Here is a 19,213-nt window from a genome sequence, read left to right as displayed (position 1 = left end):
TAACCTTGTTGACAGTAACTAAAATTACACTTGCTGTCTTCATCCTTAGAATAAAATAAGCTTCTGTGTGGGAGCATATATACTGCATATACAGTACAGGCAGTCCCTGGGTTACATGGATCCGACTTACATCGGATCCCTACTTACAAACAGGGTGAGGCAACCCCACACTAGCTGCTTCCCCCTAGCAGACCAGAGAGACACGAAGCTAGCCCCCCCCCCCCCCCCAGCAGACCAGGGAGACGCGGAGCGGCTTTTCTCAGCAGACACCTCAGCTTGAGAATAAAGGACTGAGGGAAGTGAGGTGTGGGAGAATAAAACTGAGCTCTGGAGAAATGTTTGGCTAGAGTTTCCCCTACAATATGTACCAGTTCCGACTTACATACAAATTCAACTTAAGAACAAACCTACAGTCCTTATCTTGTACGTAACCCGGGGACTGCCTGTATTCAGTAACTAAAAATACGTGGAAAGGGGGAGGCAGAATTCTTTTCTTTTTTACTCTGTCAGGCCACAGGAACCCATCCCCTCCAACACTTTCCCAAGCAGGCAAGGCAAGGGGAATTAATGATACAACAACATTGGTCTGATGTTTACCTGGCAAGGAAATACCCTAGAACAAGAGCTATGTGGCCAAGTTTTGAAAAACAGATTTAGGACAGAGTGCACTGAGTGGATGACTGGTACAGAGAGTGAGACAGATTCGCAGATTCTAAAGGCACTGTTCACACCAATAAATCACAATGGAAGTGTTTATACCCTCTTCCCCTCAATCATTTCCCTGACTGTCCAGGGGCCTTGGCCTCTCCTGTCCCTCAGTCTCACCTGTCGCACAACAGTCTAGTCTCCTGCGGGCTGTAATACTTTGGTCTCATTTCAGTTGCTGAGTTTAATGTGCAGAGGTTGGAGGCCTCTGATACACAGGCAGTCAGACTGATTTGGTGGCTCCTCCCTTCTGGCCTCAAACTCTAGGATACATTGCACTGGTGTAAATGACTATGTAGAGGTCTTAGGGCAACACAACCCACCCTAGTAGTTTATGGCAAGCTCGATGAAATCCTAAGTAAGTCATCACACTTCCAATATCACATTTAATTTTCTAACGAGAAAACAGAACTGAGCAAAAAAGCAACTTACAGTTCTCTGCCATTTCCTGACATCTTAAAGCCACCAAAAGGAGCTTGTGCATAAAGGGCATTGTAGCAGTTGATCCTATAATCAAACACATTTTTTATCAAATTAAACAGTTGGAAAATGTTAAGAAATATATTCATGTTTATTAATATTCCTGAGTTGTCCAACAGACGCCTGTTTCTTTCCTTTATAGACTTCCCCAAGTGTTTTATTCACTACAGTTTGGTCAATTTCAGCCACAGAGTTTGATTTTATCTTTTCAAGAAAAATACATATTTGAGAAACCATCATTTTCTACAAAGATTGGTCCTTTTTTCTATTTTCCATCCAGGATCAGCTAACACGTATGTAAACATGTTAAACCGTGTCTATGATAGGTTCAAAGTCTCATTTTAAAACACATTTTAAAAAACCAGAACCTATTTCCTTGTCTCAACATGCCTGCCTCAGCTGCAACTGCTTTGTTAGGATCCAGAGTACAGCAGACCCTCCAGCAGTGGTGGGTGTAGGAACACAGCTGTATCAGACATGTGTGCTATGGGAAAGAGAAGAAATTGCTAGTTTAACCAGTGGTACTGTCCTATTGCAACCCGGGTCCCTACCTGCTCTTGAAATAGCTCCCTGCTAGCTTCTGCCATAGCTCAGCTAGCTCTTGCTGGAGCTGCATACCAGGGCTCATCTACTTACTTTCACTTCTGTGTTTAACCCACCGGTTAGTATATGTTACACTATCTCTTCTAAGATCCTACTCCTGTAAGACACTAGCTGTGGTGAGATTGAGGACTCAAATCCTGATCCCTTGACTTCAGTACCTGAGGAAGGTGAGCAGGATTTGGCCAGCTGCAACAGACAGAACGGTAGTATCACATGGATAGATGAGGTGGATGCCTTCCTCAGAACCAAAGGCCTATTTTTTTGAGAAAATATCCTTACAGACGAAGAAAAAAAAAACCCTCCCGGCAGTGATAGTAAAATTGTGGAAAAATACAAAGGTCTGTTTATAAATAAAAAAAGATTTGCCCTTTTTAAAACAGTGACATGGTGCCATCTACTGTCCAGATGGATCTGTTTATAGCTCGAGACGGTACAGAGTAACCACATAATAGAAAGCATCCCAACAGGTTTTTTCTAAGCCATGTTATCTGATAAGGCAGCGTATGCTGTTGGGGTTTTCCACGGGAGAGATTATTTTTCAAACAGGTGGGAACTAAAATAGTTTGGTTTCTGTAAAATACATTTCGCTCTCACCATCCCATTTTGAGCAATGGCTATTGCTTCTTAGGACAACATTTCAAGAGGAAGGGAGCACAGCGTCAGTGCTACTGGACACCAGGCCTCAGACATATTGTAAACACCCTCTGTATATTGCAATCCCATAGACAGAAACATTTACCAGACTGTTCCAGACTCCAGTGCAGAAGCTAATGTCAGAGCTCTGTCCAGATTCTTTGTGAACACTGCTGCTGTGAGTCCATATTCCGTGTTATTTGCTCTTTTTATGACTTCTTCTATACTTTTGAACTTCATTATTGACTGCACGGGTCCAAAAATCTGTAAGCAATTAAACAGGCTTTACTCTGCAAAGAACAGGGAGTATTCTGAAAAATTAAAAACTTAGAAATGTTATATGGTCTTCTTCAGTGTTGGAGTTTTAATGTTTTCAGTCTGTATGATGGACCTGATCTTGCTGGTCCTGAACCCAATTCCATTGGTAAAGTTAGGTACAACAGAAGCAGACATATGCAAAGCTCCAACGATTACATGAGCAAACTCTTTAATCTACATGAGCAAAGTTATCTAGTTAAAGTGGGCAAAGAATTAGTTCTGGAATGGTTCATTTTTTTCTCCATTCAGAACTCTAACTCTCTATGGGCTCAAGAGGGATTTTTTATAGTTAAAATATATCATGTATTAGGGTTCCCAAGTGTCCGGTTTTTGCGGCCCGTCTGGTAAAGAAAAGCAGAAAATACTGAACATGTTAAATGTCCGGTATTTTCTGTTTCTCTCGGATGGAAGGCTGGCGGGGACATTTTTCCCCTGCCACGTCTGGCGGGGAGAGCAGGGAGACTTAAAGGCACAGTGATCCCCCCCGACCAATTTTTTTCACCTGCCATGTTCGGGATTTTTTGTGAAAGTATCTGGCAACCCTATTATTTACATACATTTCACCCAGGCTTTCTACAGCCTCTGTTTTTCTACACCTCTGCTGATATACGCAGCTGATTTTGCACGCACAAGTGGCTGCCCACCACTTTGGCATGCACTTGCTCTGCAGGTGCATGTGCATAACTTGGCTTGTATATTGACCAGGGCAATGTGCATCCACAGAAGAGCACAAGATGACTGAAGTTTCTTACAAAGAACAATACAGATGCAATGCCCAGACACTTGTGTGTGTGGATGGATGATCATATGCTATTACAGAGGGGTGGATAATAATTTTTGACGGGGAGCCACTTCAAAAATTTGTGAAGTGCCCCCGGGCTGCCCAGACAAGGTGGGGCCTAAACCGGAAGGGGCAGGGCCAGGATGCTTCTGGGCTTCCCCTCCCACAGGCCATGATTCATTTGCACGCTTCCTTCAAGTGCCGCACGCTTCCTTCGCCCTTCCCCCACCCTGCAAGGAAGCGTGCGGCACTTCAAAGTACCACATGTTCCTCGCAGGGCAGGAGGAGGCTTTGAGTGCTCCCCTGCCCCCCAGGCCCTGATTGGCCTGGGGGCAGGGGAGCACCCGAAGCCTCCTCCCGCACTACCCCATCTTGAGAGGAGCACACAGTACCATGCGCTCCTTGCGGGGTGGAGGGGAGGAGGACGGAGGAAACTTCGCGCTGCTCCCCCGCCCCTAGGCCAATCAGAGCTTGGGGGCGGGCACTTTGAAGAGCAGCGTACTACTCGCAAGGCGGGAGGAAGTTTCATGCGTTCCCATGCCCACAGGTCCTAAATGGCCTAGGGGCGGGAGAGCGGCAGGGCACCCACGGGCCGGATCAACCTGCTTGGTGTGCCAGATCCAGCTGGCGGAGGCCTTTTTGCCCACCGCAGTAGTCCAGGGTGGTAGTCCACTGATGAAATGGAAAAATGCACCCATAGATTAATGTTCTCAATGAACTCTTGGTAGCAAACAGAGTAGCAGGACTTGCAGCAAAACTGCAAATGAAAGAAACAGGAGAAGCCCCATGAATCACGAGTTTGCGTGTTGAAAGCAACTCAGTTGAAGGGGGTTTGTCATGGAATTGTCTGCTCACTTCTTATTTTCCTCTATTTTTAGGACATAATTCATCCCCAGGCAGACTGAGAACTTTCCAGGTTCCTCAGGCTGCATGGCAGCTCTGGCATATCAAGATGATACTGTACACTCCTGGCATAGAAAGTAAGTGATCCCATATAAAGGTCTAGGCTAAATTCTACGACATCAGTGTCAGTGGGACCTTGGCAGCCACTTAATTCCTTTTTCACTCCCCCAGGGGAAATGAATTTGCTAACACTGTTTCAAAGAGGCACCTCAGTCGAATCCTGTGCCACATGTTTCAGTTTGCTTGATATTACAGACTGAAAACCAGATGGCTGATTTACAATGCTGGTTTTCCCTGTATTAGGACACTAGTGTGACTGAGCAGCAGAGAAAAGCATATTGGTAAGAGAAAAATAGCACTGACATCTGCAATTATTGCGCTCACCCAGTTTGTAGGTTAGTGGAATAGTCTAACTTGTCCATGAGTTCAAGTGTCAGGGTTTCACTACAGCTGCTCAGGACTTTATAATGACCGTGGGGTAAAGAACCTAAGATCATCATACCTACTAGCACGGGAGGCATATTCCTGGAGGAAGCGGAACTTCTATCTTTGAGAGGTATACATCCTGTCACACACCAATTGACCAGTTCTAATTCCATCCAGTAGGGGAAACAAAAAGCACATGGTACATATGATACCTAGCTGGCTGAGCAGTGTGTAACTGTGGATTTAGATGAAAAATTAGAATTTTCTAATCATGAAAAGAGAGCAGGCAGGCGAGGAATTTCTCTAACTTGCAAAACTTCAAGCATGTATTTGCTCCAATTGCAAGCCAGAAAAACACTATCAATGCCCTTCCATTAAAAATGGTTAATTTTTCAGTATCAATGACCATAGCAACAGCATGAAACCCTGATAACCATCACGGTAACACAGGAAAAGCATTGCTGAAATACTGTATTGTGGCAGCATGTGCTTAAATTTAAACATGCTTAAGTGCCACTGACTTTAATGGAGGCTTAAGAAGCTTTCCTGGATAAGGGCCTGAATGCTTACAATCGAAGTTTCCCTTGTGTTAATACACACAGATATGTTACTGTAGGGTGCTCATGAGCACTGTGCTTCTGGGTCTTAATTGTGAAAAAGGGCAACGAAGCATTTGTTTTTTGGAGGGAGATGGGGAACAACCAGGAATTATATGTACTATGCCAGTGGACCCCAATGCGGTGCCCGCGGGCGCCATGGCGCCCGCCGGGGCATTTGTAGGCGCCCGCCGACAACCCGGGCTGGCCCCGCCCCCCTGGCGCGCGGCGCACTGGAGGCGCCAGCCCCAGGCGCGCGACACGCACCGGCGCCTGGTGCGCAGCGCTCGGGCGGCCCCAGCCCCGGGGCACATGCGGGCATGCGGCGCCGGTGCCGGCCCCAAGCGCGCAGCTCGGGCGGCGGCGCCAGCCCCAGGCCCACGGCACAAGGGGCTCGGGCGGCTCCGGCCCTGGCGTGCCCCAGGACGCGCGGCCCCGCCCCCGGGTGCCCGGCGCATGAGTGGCCCCGCCCCGCCCATAAAGGTTGGGGACCACTGTACTGTGCAAACAGATAAAAAAAAAAAATCAGGGGCTTACACTTCGGTTCTAATGACTTTGACAGTACCCCTCCTCTCCCTCCTCCTATTAACTTCTACTTCTGGTTATTAGTCATATTTTTTAAAATAAACCTCAGACATAGCCCTAGGACCAATGTGTCAGAAATACATTTTTGCACCAGGCAGCTTTAGGGTGCTGTCGACTTAATAAATTCTGCAGTAGTTTCAGTAGTTCCTTTTGCTAAAAATCATCCTTGGCTAAAATCTAAAATCATGTCTGAAAAAAAAAAAACCCTCTGAAATCAGCAGGACTGTGGCTGAAAGTAACACAGGAAAAGCATTGCTGAAATACTGTACTTTGGTGGCTATTTGTGACAAAAATCTAAACCTTCCAGTGAATAACTGTACCTCTTCTTTGGCAATTCGCATGTTGTCAGTAACTTCTGAAAACACCGTGGGTTTTATGAACAAGCCTCGGTCTCCGATGGCTAAACCCCCACACTCCAGTTTGGCACCTTCTTTCTTCCCGCTTTCTATCAGCTCCAAAATTTTATCAAACTGTTTTTGGTCAATCTGTCAGATACAAAGGGAACATATTAGAAGCAGCTCTGTTATCGCTACCATAAAACCAAAGATTTGGTTCTCTTGCAGCTATATTACTGGACAACTGTTACAATTTCAGTGCATTGTTAGATTGTACCATGAAGGTTTGGTAAAGGATGCAGCTACCTCCTGAAAACGACCATTCTTAAGCACAATTAATAGAGCCTGTCTAAACCTGGAATTATTTTAGAATAGGTATTGCACTTAAAATTCCCCTCTTCCCTTTGTGTGAATTAACATTCAAATGTAAACACGCCTTTAAAGCAGGGGTGGGGAACCTAAGGCCCGGGAGGAAGGATCCGGCCCCTGGGCTCAAGGGTCCCCCATCTCAGCATTGGGGAGCCTGCACTGGTGCTCCAGTCCCTGCCGCTCCCCTGCAGGGCTGGAACACACAAAATCTACTAGCCTAATTCCCCCTACGCTCTGCCGTACGTGGGGAATATCTTTCTGACCACGTCAGTGAGGATTTTTTTTTCTTTTTTTTTTTTGCTTCTCACTTGTGTGCGGACTTCTGTGGGTCTGTGGCCCCCGACCCAAAAAAGGTTCCCCACCCCTGGAATGTCTCCACCCGCAGCTCTCAACCTTTCCCAGAATGCTGTACCCCTTTCCAGGGATCCAACTGGTCTTGCGTTCTCCAAGACTCACCTCACTTAAAACTACTTGCTTATAAAAATCAGACCAAAAAAAAAAAAATACAAAAAATGGTCATAGCACAAGATTACCGTATGATCATAAAATAAATCAACTGGAATACAAATGCTGTATTTACATGTCCATCTAAAACAGCGATGGGCAACCAAGAACAGCAAGTGGGCCTCATGAATGGCTCTTCATCTCAGAGGGCTGAAGCAGCCTGCAGACCCCCTGCTTGCCTCCCTCCCTCATGCGCTTCTCATGTACTGGACCCCACACTTCCTACGCCTCCACCCTCCCTCCCAGAGCTGCAAACAGCTGATTTGCAGCTGTTCAAGCCCCAGGGAGGGCGGGAGAGGAGTGGGGACAAAGCACAAATCAGGTGCTCTAAAGTACAGGAAGAGGAGTAGGAAGCACTTGGGACACTGGAGCCCTGCACAGGAGACGTGCATGGGCAGGGCCGGATTAAGGGGGGGGGGCTAGCTGGGCAGCTGCCTAGGGCGCCAACCTGTAGGGGGTGCCTGATCGCAGCTGTAAGGAGTGCCGCGCGCCCGGGGGCAAGGGGCGCCCCTTAGAGCTGCAATTAGGGGCCGCGCGCCTGATTGCAGCTGTAAGGTGTGCAGCGTACCAGGGGGCAGGGCCGCGCATGCGCTGGGGCGGAGCCACACATGCGTCAGGGCGGAGCCACGCATGCGTCGTGTGCCCACTGCCCAGGGCGCAGGAATGGCTCGAGCCGGCCCTGTGCATGGGGGACGAGGCAGACAGGGCAGGCTGCAGGCAGAACCCAGTGGGCCTCATGTGGCCCGTGGGCTGCAGGTGGCCCGCCACTAGTCTAAAACATATAGAGCGGTGAAAATAAGTCATGGTCTGTGTGAAATTTTAAGTTGTACGAACTTTGCTAGTGGATTTTACGCAGCCCGTTGTGAAACTAGGCAACGATCTAGCCGAGGTGATGCACCCCAGGAAGATCTCTGCACACCCCTCTCTGTGTACCCGTGGCTGAGACCTGCTGCAGTCAAAGGATGTATAGGTAGAGGAGGGACAGGTAGAATGCACTTAACATGCAGGCCTGCCTGGAACCCTGGTATTCACCTCACAGCGCTGCCCTGGCTTCACTGCTAATGGCAACCAAGCTAGCTTGAGTAAAGCTAGCCCACGTGTGTCTATCTGACCTGCGATTTCTCACACACTGCGGTGGGAATGCAGACAGACCAGCAATAGTGTTGCATCAATATTTGTCCCTCTGTGTCATCCTCTTTCCACACGTGCAGGAAATAAGTTAGTCGGAAAGTGCACCACTGCCCTCAGGTGGCTAGAACTATAGGCTATTCCTTTTGGAAACAGTTTTTAACAGCACGCACAGATCAAAACAATCCAGTGTTGGACTGTCAGTCTTTCCAATTCACTACAAACTTTCATTAGTAATGTCACCTCTAGTCAGGGAAGGGTCCTGTTTTGACTGCAGTAGGTGCGTGCATCTGGATGAATGAGTCAGGATTTGCAAGACACCACCCAAAGCAGATGCAGTTATATAACCTCCGCTAGATTATCCACAGGCTACCCATTCACCATAATTAATTCTGACCTCATGCTTGCAATCTGAATTGCAAAAACAATCATCAGTGCTTTGGGGAAAATAATGAATCTTTTGGGAATTCAGGTGCACAAGGAAGAACACAATATAATGTGAGAGTTGTTGACTCAAGCAAAATTTGCATCTACAAGGTAAACACAAAGCAAATACCAAAGTAGATATGTTGCATTCGCATGTAACATCCAAAGAAGGGTAAAGTCAGGAATGGAAAACAATGTTTCAAAAATGCACCATTCTGCCTGGGAAAATATGTCTATCACACAAGATTTAGGGTGCCACCTACAAGAGCTGGCAGGTGGTTTGAATATTGTTTATTCAATGCCACATGTGAATAATTTGAAAGTATTTGTGAGTACTTTCCATGCTGACCTGTCTCTGGCCAAGACCAATACAGGTCAATCAACCACTTTACATCACAAAAAGCAAGAATATTTATACAGCTGTAACTTGTTATAAAGCAAAAGTCTATTAGATGAAGAAACACACTGAGGGGAAAAAAAACAAAACAAAAAACAATCTGTTTCCAAAAGCAACAAGCAAGGGTAGGACATCTGGCGTTTTTCATTTTAACTTGAGCTTGCCAGATTCATTTATTCTGTTCACTGCTTTATCAAGGAGAGGAAGGATGATCCAGTGGCAAGAGCAGTAACACGAAACTGGAGACACGCAGGTCCTGTTCCTTGCTCTGCCACAGACTTGATGTCTGACCTTGGGCAAGTCACTTAGTCTCTATGACTCAGTTTACCCATCTGTATAATAGTGATGCTAGTACTGCCTTATGTCCCAAAGGCATTATGAAGAGAAATACATTAAATATTGTGAAGTACTCTTATATTATGCTTTTGACCACGCAAGAGCTATTTATTATTTACAGATTTTAATTTTGGTTTTATTCTCTATTAAAGAGGCCTGATCTGGTATGACAAATCTTGCTCTTGCTCCATCTAAACCAGAAAGCAGTGGCCAATACCTGATCCAGAAGAAAGCAAATTGTGTGCGTGCACACTCTTTATATATCCCTCTGCACCAATGAGCATAGCAAAGGAACCTGAAAAAAGAAACTCCTAGCACACTTGATCAGTTGGGCAAAGGGTCTGCATGGAGAAGTTTTGCCTTCCTGACTCTTGCAGTGTTTCATTATTTCATAAACCAATGCTTATGATGCAATGTGTGAGATTTGCTTAACTCTGATTATCTTGCACTGCTCAACTGCAGATGTTATTGAAATTATCCAGCCTTTTAAAATTCACCACCAGCGATGGAGTCTGTGGCTTCTGCCCAGTGAATTCCAGTGGGTGACTGTAGGTTGCACAGAAGTCATTCCTGTCATTTCTTTTACACATGCTGTCTTGCTCATTTATTACAGCGAAGGGGCTTAAGCGTACAAATACAGGTCTGCAGATAGCAATGCTGGGCCCCCAGGCAGAACAGTCAATAGACCCTCCATGCAGCCACAACCCACACCTGCCCAGACGCAGTCCGCCTGACACTTGGGCACAGCTGTACCTTCACTGTGCCGGCAGTGCTCTTCTGGTAGAGCTAGGGCTTTCACATGCTTGCCTGGTAGGGTTTGCACAATGAGACAGTTGGGAACTCTAAGAATCTTGCCCTGACCCTTACTCCACCCCTTCTCTAAGGCTACAACTCCCTGTCCTGCCCCTTCTCCAAAGCCCCACTCACTCTATCCCTCCTCCCTCTGCTGCTCACTCTCTCTCACACACACACGGTTCAGGGTGTGGGAGTCTTGGTTCAGGGTGTGGGCTCTAGGCAGTGATTGGGGGGGATAAGGGATCAGGCTCTGGGAAGAAGTTTGGGTGCGGTTCTGGGCTGGACCAGGGGGTTGAGGTGAGGGAGGGAATGAGGAGGCCCCCACAGATCCCACTGGCTGCAGTTCCTGGCCAACATGAGTTGCAGTGTTGGTGCTCGGTGTGGGAGCAACACATGGAGGCACCCTGAGCCCCACAGGAGCCCCCGGGGTGTGTTGGCAACTTCTGAGAGCCATGTAGAGCTTGGATAGGCAGGAAGCCTACCTTAGCCTCCTTCCCTGACCTCTGCTGTGCTGCTGGCCCTTTTAAATCACCTGGGCTCCCTTATTGACAGGTCTGCACAAACATGCACCGCAGGGTAACTGGAGCTCACGATTCCACTCCGAATTTTATAGGGCTCCCTCAAAGATCCTCCAACATTTTCTTCCCAAGCAAAATACATTTCTTATGTGTGGTTTCTCCTCACATGCCTGCCTCACTCAGGCTTTCCGCTGTCTTTGTGGCCCTTCTTTGGACAATTTCAGTCTCAGCTTAAGATTTAAAGGTAAAATACTCCTAACCCATGCATGGCAAACGCAGTAATCTACCACTATCTCGTCAGAAAGGGTAGACAGTGGTTATCTGTCCCAATCTACTAGGGTTTTAACACATCCTAATATTGCCTGTCATGCATCATTAATTGATGGGTTAGGCAGGAAGTTTGCAGCTTGTGCTGACTTACTGTATTATCTTCTACATGCAGCCATTCAAACCCCAAACACCAGATTTCTGATAGTTTGCATTTGGAATCTGCACTTGGCTCAGACGCCCCCTGCTGGATGCTGTGTAAGATGAAGGCTAGTTTGGATCTGCAACCAGCCAGGAAACTCATTGGGCCAAGGTGAGAAATCACATTAAAAAGGCTGGGCAGCATTGTACAGCGGTTCTAGTCCTGGTGCTTCACCCAGCTCAGCCCATCTCTTTGCTTATCTCTAAAGTTTTATTTCATACAGTGAAACAGCAACAGGTGGGATTGAACTGGGGATCGCTGGAGCTTAGTGCGGAGCTCTACTGGATATGCTAAAAGCCAGCTGGCTGGTAGCTAAGACTGTAAAGCAGACTCATTCTTCTCTCTAAGTTGCCTCTGCAACTAGATGGGATAGTGCACCTCATGCAGAAGGTCCGTAGGTTATAGCAGCACCAACTGTAAATCCATGAAATGCAGAGCGTTTCCCAGCATTTCATCCTCTGCGCTTATTTTAAATTGCTACGCATAAGGCTTGTCTCCATGGCAGGTTAGCGCACAGCAAGCCGGAATGTGAACCTGCAGCACGCTAGCTGGCTGTGAGGACCCTGCTGCCAGAGACCAGTGATCTTCCATGATGCGCTGGGACACACTCCCATTTCCAAGAGCAGTAAGCAGTCCTGGGGGAATTCTGCATTTGGAATAAAACTGCAATCATTGCAGGATTCCCCCAGGACAGAGTAAGGATTTTTTTTTTTAACGTGCAGGAGCAGAGTCACTGTAATGTCACATCCTGGCTTGTCACGTGCCTTGTGACAAGCCCACGGTATCCATCTAGAAGCACCTGCAGCTGAAGGGGGACCAGAAAGACCATCCTCTAGAACCAACCTGAGCCTGAAGACAGGCCATGTTCCTTCCTGTCCACCTGAGACACACGATCCAAAGTTTGTCTCAGAGCTGGGGCTCCTGGTACGTTAAGGGAGTTACTGAATGTGTGATGAGCCACAACTGCTTTTTATGGAATAACTTCATTCTGTATGTTTCCCTGAGGCACTACAAAGAGGAAAGCTAGTGCTGTGACTCAGCTGCTCATATACATGTACAGGCCATACACAGGCCCACAAACAGGGTGGGGTAAGGGGGCAATTGCCCCAGGATGTATCCCTGTGTCTCTGGTAACCAATTTTGGAGGAATTTTTAGAGTACTGGTGTGTGCGCTTTTAAATGGTTTAGTTGTTTTCCTACTTCAGATGTGAACCATTCGTTCAACAATGCATGTGTTTCTGCACTGCCACTCTGTATGCACCCAGTCCAAAAAACAGACTCCAGAGAAAAGCAGCTGTTCTGATTATGTGCAGACAGAGAAAACGGTTTGCGTTGCACTGAGAACCACATGAAAGCTCTGAAAAACCCTCCTCCACCTTCCACTCCCTCTCTTGGGTCTCTTCTTGCTTAGATGGTTGGCAACCCGAGACATACGGGTGGGGGGAAACTCAAATGCATCTGTGTTATAGGTAAGCCAGTGCACACCCCACCTTCATTACTTGCTGCATTGTCATCATCTGCATTAACATAGGACCTGGGAACATGAGGTTGTGCTAGGCATTATACACACAGAATAAAAAAAAAGACAGCCCCTGCCTTTGAGAATTTTCAGTCCAAGTTACCCTCTCTGTGACTGAATAGCAACTAAAGCCCGGTCTACAAGAGGATAGGATGTTGGTAGAACTATGTCTAGGGTGCTACTGATTTCATAAACATGAAAAACATGTCACAGTTCATGAAATCTGCACAGCCATGTGAAATCCCATGCTGCTGGGAGCCGAGGGTTGCTGCACTGTTTTCAGTTTAGAACACCCTTTACTCTGCAAGTAATTCCACTGGATTCTGTGGCATTATTTGCAAAGGAGGGCTTGTATACACTAGAGCAGTGTTTCTTAAACTTAAGACCGAGGATCACCAAACAATTTTTTTTTAAATGAGGAACACCAAGAATTTTTTGTCGAGAAAAGAAGTACCTTCCCCTTTAAGGGTGGTCATTTTGAACTCTGCTGTTCTCTGCGGCACACCTCCGACTGCCTCGCAGCACACTGGTATGCCGTGCAGAACAGTTTAAGAAACACTGCACTAGAGTGCCATAGTACAGATGCTGCCTACAGGGCTGGAAGAGGTTTTTTGCAATTGCTCTAAGTCATCTATCTCCTCAAGTGGGGAGAGCTAGGGAGAGGCATTATTCCATTTACCTAGCTGCATCGACAGCAACGGTGTCAGTGGGCACTGAGCCATACAAATTTTTCACATCCCTGAGAATATAATGATGTTGATCTCAATTTTAGCTGCAGCCCAGGCCTAGGTAAAGGGATCAGAATCTGGCCTTACAGCACTAGCCATTAAAGAGATGCTCTCACAAAATTAGATAGGGTTAGTTTTAATTACTATCCCATTCAGCCATCCTCATTCACCTTGACTTGTAATTTACTCACACAAGCAGTCCAAGGATTTCAAAGACATTACTGGCATGAGTAAGCCATTATGAACCATCAGAATGGCTAGCCGAGCTGGGCCCTCTGCAGTTTTGGAACTCCAACTACGGGTTGAACCTCCTGGCCAGTCTCGAATGAGAATTTGCTGGATCAAGGGAGGTCCCCCGCCACTGGCCTCCCAGGATGCTGCTCCTGGCTCCGGTTGGCTCCGCTCCAGCCCCACTGCCACTGGGCTCAGGCCCTGCTGCTACAGGGCTTAGGCTTGGCTCCAGCCCATTGCTACCAGCCAGCTGGGACTCTCTAGGGACAGAGCTTCCTGGGGAGGAGGCTCCGTGGCTGCCCTGCTGCTGCTGTGCCATGCTGGGGCTCTCAGGGGATGGGGCTCACCAGTCCCTCTGCTGCCCTGCCTTGCAGCTCCCTGGTGATGGGGCTCACCGGTCCCAATGGTGGAGCTCCCCACTGCTGGATTTCTGACTGGCTCACACTCCCAGGTGCCCGGGCTCTCTGGCCCAGCAACATCTGTGATCCCGCCAGACCAGAGAGTCCCAGATTTAGGAGCTTCTATCTGTACAAGCAGAACCTGCCTACTTCACACAGGGTTACCATGGCAATGGCCTAGGCCTTTCATGTGTGCTGGGAAAAACCAAATAGAAAGTTATGGATAGAGCCCTGTGCAGATTATCCCCACAGAATGAGCTGCGGACACTCCCATCCACATCTGCCAGTGTGGATACTCGCGGATATAAAGCAGATATCCACAGATCGGCAGGGCTCTAATTATGGATTCCACAATTAGAACAAGATGTGAACCTTTCTGAAGTGGCATTTTCGCATTTGCCTATGGCAGAGCACAAGTTCTGGGGTGCTCTTGGTTTGTTAAGATATTTTTTTTTAAATAAAAGCCAAAAACAAACACTGGCTGACCTAGGAGAAGAGCAAACACTAGCCTCAATCATGGATCTTTCTGGCTTCCATAGAAAAATGGGATTAGAAAAATGTTGGGTGTAAAAGCCCAAAATGTTGTCAAGGCTGATATCTGTGTCAGCCTGGCATCATTCCGCCTTTTCCCGACTTTGCTTAAATCCTTCTGTGCATTAGGGGCTGAGTGCTCCATTGTTACAGATTACACCTCCCGTGACCAAACACCATTACTATTTTATAGCTGAACTAGGGGGCTTCGCTCCCTGCTCGCCAACCCCCGTCTTGGCTGGGGAGGGCCCAAGGGCAAGGGCAAGGCCACTCAATCCCAGCCGCAGGGAGGGTCCGAGGCTGTCCCAACCCAGGCTCCCCCCCCCCCCGCCCCTGGCCACCAGGGAGGACCAGGACCAAGGCCACACCAGCCCCAATCTCTTGGGGTGAGCTAGGCCAGGGATAGCTATCGTTCAGCTGCTGGGAGCCCCACCTCTCTACGCGGGCCCTGGGGAGGACCAGGCTGGGAGTGGGTAAGGCTTGGCTCCTGTGGATGCAGAGTGACGTGATGATGTCATCCCACAGGAAAAAAAATGTATATAGAGATTGAGAGAGATTTGAACACATTTGCAGCTGCAGCCCTCTGCCTGCACCAAATAAAATAAAATAAAATCACGCCCTGGGCCATATGATGTTTTGCATTAGTATGCAATAGGGCAGCCCACTTGTGCAAATTGCTTTATCATCGAACTTGCAGTTCACTCGTGGAAAGAGCTGATGTCAACCATCATGATTAATGTATGTTTAAAACAGAGAGAAAAACAAAAACAAACAATAAATGACATATTAGTCACCCACGCAGGACTTCCGCTGGGGCCATGCTCGCACGTGAACAACGCTCGCACAAGGAAAACAGAAAACTACTCTCAAGCACATAATTACCTGTGGCCCTTGTTCAGTCTTGGCATCGAATGGGTCTCCAATGAGTCGTTTCTTGGCATACTCCACGCTGCGCTTGACAAATTCCTGGTAGATCTGCTCCTCCACAAATACTCGTGAGGCAGCAGTGCAGCACTGGCCTTGATTTAAGAAAACTCCTTGATGGGCACATTCGACCGCCAACTCCACTGGAAATGAAAGGTCAGCACATACAGTGAGGGGTTCTACTGACTTAAACCAGAAATTAACCAGACTTGTTGCAACTCCCTCATTACCGGCTCCCCCCTCAATGCTTCCTCAAAACTCATTTAAAGGAAGCCTTTAAAACTATGGAGAAAGCAAGCTTCAAAACATTGGGCCTTTCCGGACCACACCTTCTGACAGTCCACACCACCATCCTCCCATCTGTTGCACATGTCTTAGCGAAGAAAATATTTCAAAATAGTTGAAATCAATTTAAGAACTCTTGAAATAACAAAATCAAAATAGCATGACCTCACTATGGGGAAGCCTCAAAATGAATCCGAGGCAGGCTCCGTTAATGTGGACGTGCTACCTCAACTTAGAGCCCCAGGAAACCCTGGGAAGTAATTAGTTTGAATGACTCTGGGGAGTAGTGATTTCAAAAGGGTGGCACCAGAGCATCCTCCGTACCATTATTTCGAAATAACTATTTCAAAATTAGCGTTATTCCCTGAGGAAAGCAGGAGTACAGATTTCAAAATCAGTGGTCCTTTATTTCAAAAGGACAGGCTTGGGTAGTGTGGACCTAAGGGGGGTTATTTTGAAATAAAGCCCTAGTGTAGACCTGGGCCTACGGGCCCAATTCTGTCACCTTTACTCACAGTGTGGTAGTACCTTACTGCCCATGAGCAGACTCACTAAGGATGGCGGAATTTAGTCCTGATCCCATGTGGCAGGGATTTGGTCTTCATTGTCTATTGCCCATCAGAGGCATGGTATGAGCAATAACGATGAAGAGTGAGGTTTACAAGGTCATGGTTGTAGGTAGAAGGTGAACTGACAGACAGACGGCCAATTCAGCAGTAGCCACTGTGTGGCTACTGCTATAGCCAGCTAGCCACACTCAACCAGCCAAACAGCCACATGTGGCTAGTGACAAACATGCTGTAGAGCCAAACACGTGCCTGGTGCAGGGAGCTGCATAGCATGCCATCCTACAAAGCAGTCTTGGCCAGACTTTGAGACAAGTTGGACCACACTGCGCCCTCTGCTGGGGCCCTGTGAGGTTACAGCAGAGTCACTAGTGCTGTGCTGGCCACTGAGGCTAGAAATGATTGAATGACAACAGTGAGAAATACTTACAGTCAGCATCGGCACACACAATGCAGGGGTTCTTCCCTCCAAGCTCCAGCGTTACCCTTTTGAGATTACTTTTAGAGGCTGCTTCCTTGATCAGTTTTCCAACCTATGGCATTGGGATTCACATGGCACAGGTTTATCCCTCAAAGAAGTGCATTCATTCAAAGCAGCATAAAATGTACACGGTTTACAAGAGCAGGACAGGCTGTGAAACTGCTGAAATCATAAAGTAATTCTTGCAGCAAGGGCGGTTTAAGTTGGACATTAGAAAAAACTTCAGGGTGGTTAAACACTGGACTAAATTGTCTAGGGAGGTTGTGGAATCCCCATCACTGGAGATATTTAAGAGCAGGTTGGACAGACATCTATCAGGGATGATCTAGAGGGATGGTCCTGCTGTGAGGGCAGGGGACTGGACTTGATGACCTCTCGAGGCCACTTCCAACTCTAGCATTCTAGGATTCCAGGTTTCCAATCTTTTTCTATTTTTTGTTCTCACTGATTCTACAGGTACTGAGTTATGCAAGGTGGGCCCTGCATTTTAAAAATCATAAATATTTATTATTTGTCCTAAATATAACTGAAATTTTGGGAAGGGGTAGGATATAATTTTTACCTATGCAAGCTTGTCTCCCGGAAGTTTTTTATGGACAGAGGAAAGGAGGCAGGATCAGGCCGCTAATTGATACAAGCAGTATTGCTAATGGACAGTTGTTATAAAAGTATAATCTGTCAGGTGATACTCTGATATTATGATGAAGGTACCTACCATGGCTCCACAGTGAATGAGGTGAGTTTTTGCATTTAAAGAAGGGATTTAGTCTCTGGTATCATTATAGCCTCATGACAGGATTTATTTTTTAGTTACAGAATGAATTGCCCTAAGAATTTACACAAGCCATATAATTAAGCCACAACATTTTTTTCCCCATGAAAATTTTTGAGCAATAAAAATGTTTGTTTCATTTGTATTTTCTCCTAGTATTTTCTGACAAAAATGATTTGAAATCAAGCTCTGGGATTATCTAGGGTACATCTACACAGTGGCACTATTTCAGGATCAAGTCTGTTATTCCAAAATAGTTTTCTGCATGTCGTAACAGCAAGCCCGTTATTTCGAAATGCATTCAAAATAACGGGCTTGTTATTCTGACATCTTGTAAACCTTGTTGCACAAGGATTAAGGGCTTCATCAGAATAGCACTCTCTTTTGAAATTAGTACTGCTTAGACAACCTATTTTGAAATTTGGTGCTCTCTCGAAATAAACTACGCAATTTGCATACCCTATTTTCCGGCGTATAAGACGACTTTTTGTGCTAAAAAACATCTCCCAAAAATCGGGGGTCGTCTTATACACCGGGGCTTTTCTCGCCCCGGAGAACACAGACTGCGGGACCTCGCGGTCCCGCCGCCCGTGTACTCCGGGGCGAGAAAAGCTGCTCCGCGTCTCCCTGGTCTGCAGACCAGGAAGACGCGGAGCGGCTCTGGCAGCGGGGCAGCCTAGGCATGCCTGGGATGCCCCGCTGCCGGCTTCCCCGAGGCTTCGCAAAGCCGCAGAGGGGCTCGCTCTGGCAAAGCCTCAGAGGCGCGGGACCCCGCCATGGCTGCGGCTTTGCTCCCGGTGCCTCTGGTCTTCTGGGGACCGTCTCCAGCAGACCAGGGACACCGGGAGCAAAGCCAGGGAGGCGGAGGGGCGCTGTGGCGCTGCCAGTTGGCCTCTTAAGGGGGGGTAGTCTTATACGGCGAGTATAAGACGAAAACCTATCTTTTAACTAGAAAATTAGGGGGTCGTCTTATACGCCCAGTCGCCTTATACGCCGGAAAATACGGTAGCTCAAATTGTGTAGCTTATTTCAAGCTATGCTCAACTGTGTAGATGTACCCTGAGTGAGTCTGTTCTCCTGCATAACACAGATCACAGAAGTTCCTCCAAACACTTTGTTTGAATGGTTTAGAAAAACATAAAATCTTAGGTTAAAGAATTTCCAGTGACAGAGAATTGCTGATAAGTTGTTCCAATGGTGAACTAAATGATTGTTAAAAATGTAGGACTTATTTGCTATCTGAATCGGTCTTGCCTCAATTTCCAGCCATTGGCTTCTGTTTTACCTTTGCCAGCAAGACTGAAAAATCCATTATCAAATATTTGTTCCCCCGGTATGCATTTATAAACGGTGACCAAGCCACTCCTTAACCTTCTCTTTGTTCAGCTAAGAGATTGCGCTCCTTGAATCTACGGTATGTTAACAGCATGTCCTCTCAACCTTGTGTTCAGTTTTGGGCCTAGGAGAAACA

The 19,213-nt window shown here is 47.1% G+C and overlaps 1 protein-coding gene across 1 annotated transcript in view; it reads right to left on the bottom strand.

Annotated features, from left to right (window-relative positions):
* The window catches only part of ALDH1A3 (aldehyde dehydrogenase 1 family member A3), a 59,236-nt gene that overhangs the window by 3,146 nt on the left and 36,877 nt on the right, over positions 1 to 19,213 (bottom strand). Inside the window, exons 8-12 of the mRNA XM_006129200.5 lie at positions 16,920 to 17,022; positions 15,597 to 15,781; positions 6,351 to 6,515; positions 2,528 to 2,685; positions 1,138 to 1,212 (exon numbers count right to left, since the gene is read on the bottom strand). Of these exons, the coding sequence (XP_006129262.2) occupies positions 1,138 to 1,212; positions 2,528 to 2,685; positions 6,351 to 6,515; positions 15,597 to 15,781; positions 16,920 to 17,022 (686 nt within the window). The remainder of the gene's footprint in view (positions 1 to 1,137; positions 1,213 to 2,527; positions 2,686 to 6,350; positions 6,516 to 15,596; positions 15,782 to 16,919; positions 17,023 to 19,213) is intronic.

This window comes from Pelodiscus sinensis, chromosome 14 (assembly GCF_052426305.1).
Source record: "Pelodiscus sinensis isolate ZL-2025 chromosome 14, ASM5242630v1, whole genome shotgun sequence".
Classification (NCBI taxonomy): domain Eukaryota; kingdom Metazoa; phylum Chordata; order Testudines; family Trionychidae; genus Pelodiscus; species Pelodiscus sinensis.
The sequence above is the reverse complement of the archived record's forward strand: the minus strand, read 5'-3'. Positions and strand labels throughout refer to the sequence as shown.